This window comes from Lytechinus pictus, chromosome 7, assembly GCF_037042905.1.
Source record: "Lytechinus pictus isolate F3 Inbred chromosome 7, Lp3.0, whole genome shotgun sequence".
NCBI lineage: Eukaryota > Metazoa > Echinodermata > Echinoidea > Temnopleuroida > Toxopneustidae > Lytechinus > Lytechinus pictus.
In genome coordinates, this window is record NC_087251.1 from 33,288,716 (window position 1) to 33,291,275 (window position 2,560).

The window sequence follows — 2,560 nt, forward strand, 5'->3', positions numbered from 1 at the left end:
ATCTGCTTTGTTCTGGTCTCCCCGCTTCTTTGGCACTGAAGCATACTCTGCCTTCAACAGCGTTATTAGTGGGGCGATCTCTTTGGTCAAATTTGGTATAAACTTCCGATAGTAGCCCAGAAGTCCTAGGTATGCCTGTAGTTGACTCTGGTTCTGTGGTCTTGGAGTCTTCTTTATGGCTTCTATCTTGTCCGGGAGTGGGCTAACTCCATGTTGATCCAGCTTGTGGCCAAGGAACTCCACCGAGTCCATCATGAACTCACACTTTTCCCTTTTCAGTCGAAGTCCATTACTCTCTAGGCAATGCAGTACAGCTTGCAAGTTGGCAATGTGTTCTTCATCTGTCTTCCCGCTAACTATAATATCATCTAGGTACGGGCGACACATTGGTATGTCAGCTAAGAGTGACTCCATTGCTCTTTGGAAGAGCGCAGGGGCTGTGGCTATACCAAAGGGTAACCTAGTGTACTGAAAAAGTCCTCTGTGTGTATTTACTGTGGTGTACTTCCTTGCTTGTTCATCAAGTTCTATCTGGTGGTATGCATGTGAAAGGTCCAGCTTGCTGAACTGTTGACCTCCACCTAAGTCCTGGAGCATATCCTGGAGCGACGGAATTGGGTACCGTTCCACCCTTAGAACTTTATTTGCTGTCAACTTATAGTTGCCACATATGCGGACTTTACCATTTGGTTTCTTCACCACTACGATAGGACATGCGTAATCAGCAAACTTCACCGGCTCAATCACGCCTTGGTCCTGTAGCTCATCGATGGCTTCGTCAATTTTCTGGCGCATTGCATATGGGACTGGTGCAGCTTTGTAGAACCTGGCTTTATCTCCATCATCTTGAGGATGCACCTTTGCCTGGTAGCCTTCAAGTTTACCAACTTTTGAACAGTCAAACACTTGCTTGTGCTTCACTAACATGTCTTGTAAGGTAGCTTGTATCTTATGCACGGTTTCTGGATTGTTGGAAACATGTGTTTGAAGGTTGAGGCGATTCTGTAGGAATCTGTAGATTCCTTCTGGTGCGGCTTTGCATCCAGTCTCGGCCCAGTAACGCAACACCTTTCTCAACTACAAGAAGTGTCAACTTCTTTGGTGGTTGGCTGGCATCAAACTTGACTTCTACCATTGCCTCACCAATGATTGGTACTGATGACTCTGTGTATGTTTTCAAGGAAACATTTGTTTGCTTCACATCAGCTCGATGTCCCAGTTTATGGAAATCCTGCTGCGACATCATCGTCCAGGGGCTTCCTGTGTCTATTTCTAAGTTAACTTGGATCCCATTTAGGCTTAGACTAGTCTGGAACGGTTCACTGTACTTTGCCATCTTATTTACCATTCCACCCCTAAGGTGTCTGAGTTCTCCACCAGGCATGTTTTCTGTCAGTTCTGCACCTTCCTCACCATTCAAGTGGTTTGCAGATTTCTTTCTAGATCTGTATTGCTTGATCTTCTCACACTGGCTGCGGGTGTGACCCACTTGAGAACACTGATAGCATTTCTCATCCTTAAATCTACATGCTGACTGGCCATGATCACCTGAACCACATCTCCAACATCTTGAGGCAGGCTTTTCCTGTTTCTTTTGGCTTTTCCTGCACTTCCTGCTTCTGTCTTTGATGTGTATTTTTACGCGATGAGGACACAAATGGTTTACGCTGGCTTCTGCCCTGCATCTTCTGAACTGTAGGTGACTGGGTCCCTTTACTCAATACCTTAAGCTTTTCAACATCTCTGTCTGCTACCTCCATAGCTGTGGCGGTCTGAAGTGCATGTTGTAAGGTTAGGGATGACTCACTTAACAGCTTGCGTTGAATTGCGATATCCCGGCAACCCACTACTAAGCGGTCCCTAATCATGTTATCTAATTCTTTGAAATTACAGCCTTCGCTTAATTGGCGCAAATTTGCCACAAATTGCGGTATGGACTCATCTTGCTTTTGCACACAAGTGTAAAACCTATAGCGCTGAACAATTTCGGTAGGCTTTGGTACGAAGTGTGACGTAAGCGTGTTTTTGCATACTGTGTATGTTTGATCTATTGGTTTACTCGGCTGCAAGAGAGCTCTGAGAATGTGATAGCTCTTGCTACCAAGATTGGTCAGAAATATCGCCCTTCTTTTCCCATCTTCCTGTATATTGTTAGCATCAAACCATGCTTCTAGGAGTTCAAGCCATTCGTCAAAATTGTACCCATCACTCAGTTTGGGCACACTACCTATATGTTGGCTTGCCATAATTTTGTTTCATATGTTGTAAAAAATCCAGCTGTTAACTTGATTGTGACTACACAATAGGTAGCTGTAACACCAAGTATATCTAGACTTATTGATCATAAAATATGATTTTGATCTTGCTATTGCGCGTAAGCAAAGCTTATTTTCTTAGTACATAATGCCTACAAAGCATTAATGTATACCTGAAACAAAGCTAGAACGACATATATAGTCCAACGATTGACAATACTATATCACTACACACAACTGGTATATGTGGGACTACTCCCGTGTCGTGGGGCTGCAGTTATTCAATTGCATAGCAAATATAGGCA

The 2,560-nt window shown here is 43.9% G+C and overlaps 1 protein-coding gene across 1 annotated transcript; it reads right to left on the reverse strand.

The window, feature by feature from the left end:
* Positions 1-1,544: 1,544 nt before the first annotated feature.
* On the reverse strand, positions 1,545-2,246 carry LOC135154651 (uncharacterized). Its single transcript, XM_064101476.1, has one exon. It carries the CDS (start codon positions 2,244-2,246, stop codon positions 1,545-1,547), a length of 702 nt encoding a protein of 233 aa, XP_063957546.1.
* Positions 2,247-2,560: the final 314 nt, after the last annotated feature.

What these genes read in the sequence shown, in the direction of transcription:
- LOC135154651 (XM_064101476.1), bottom strand. Translation starts at nt 2,246, where the DNA reads ATGGCAAGCCAACATATAGGTAGTGTGCCCAAACTGAGTGATGGGTAC.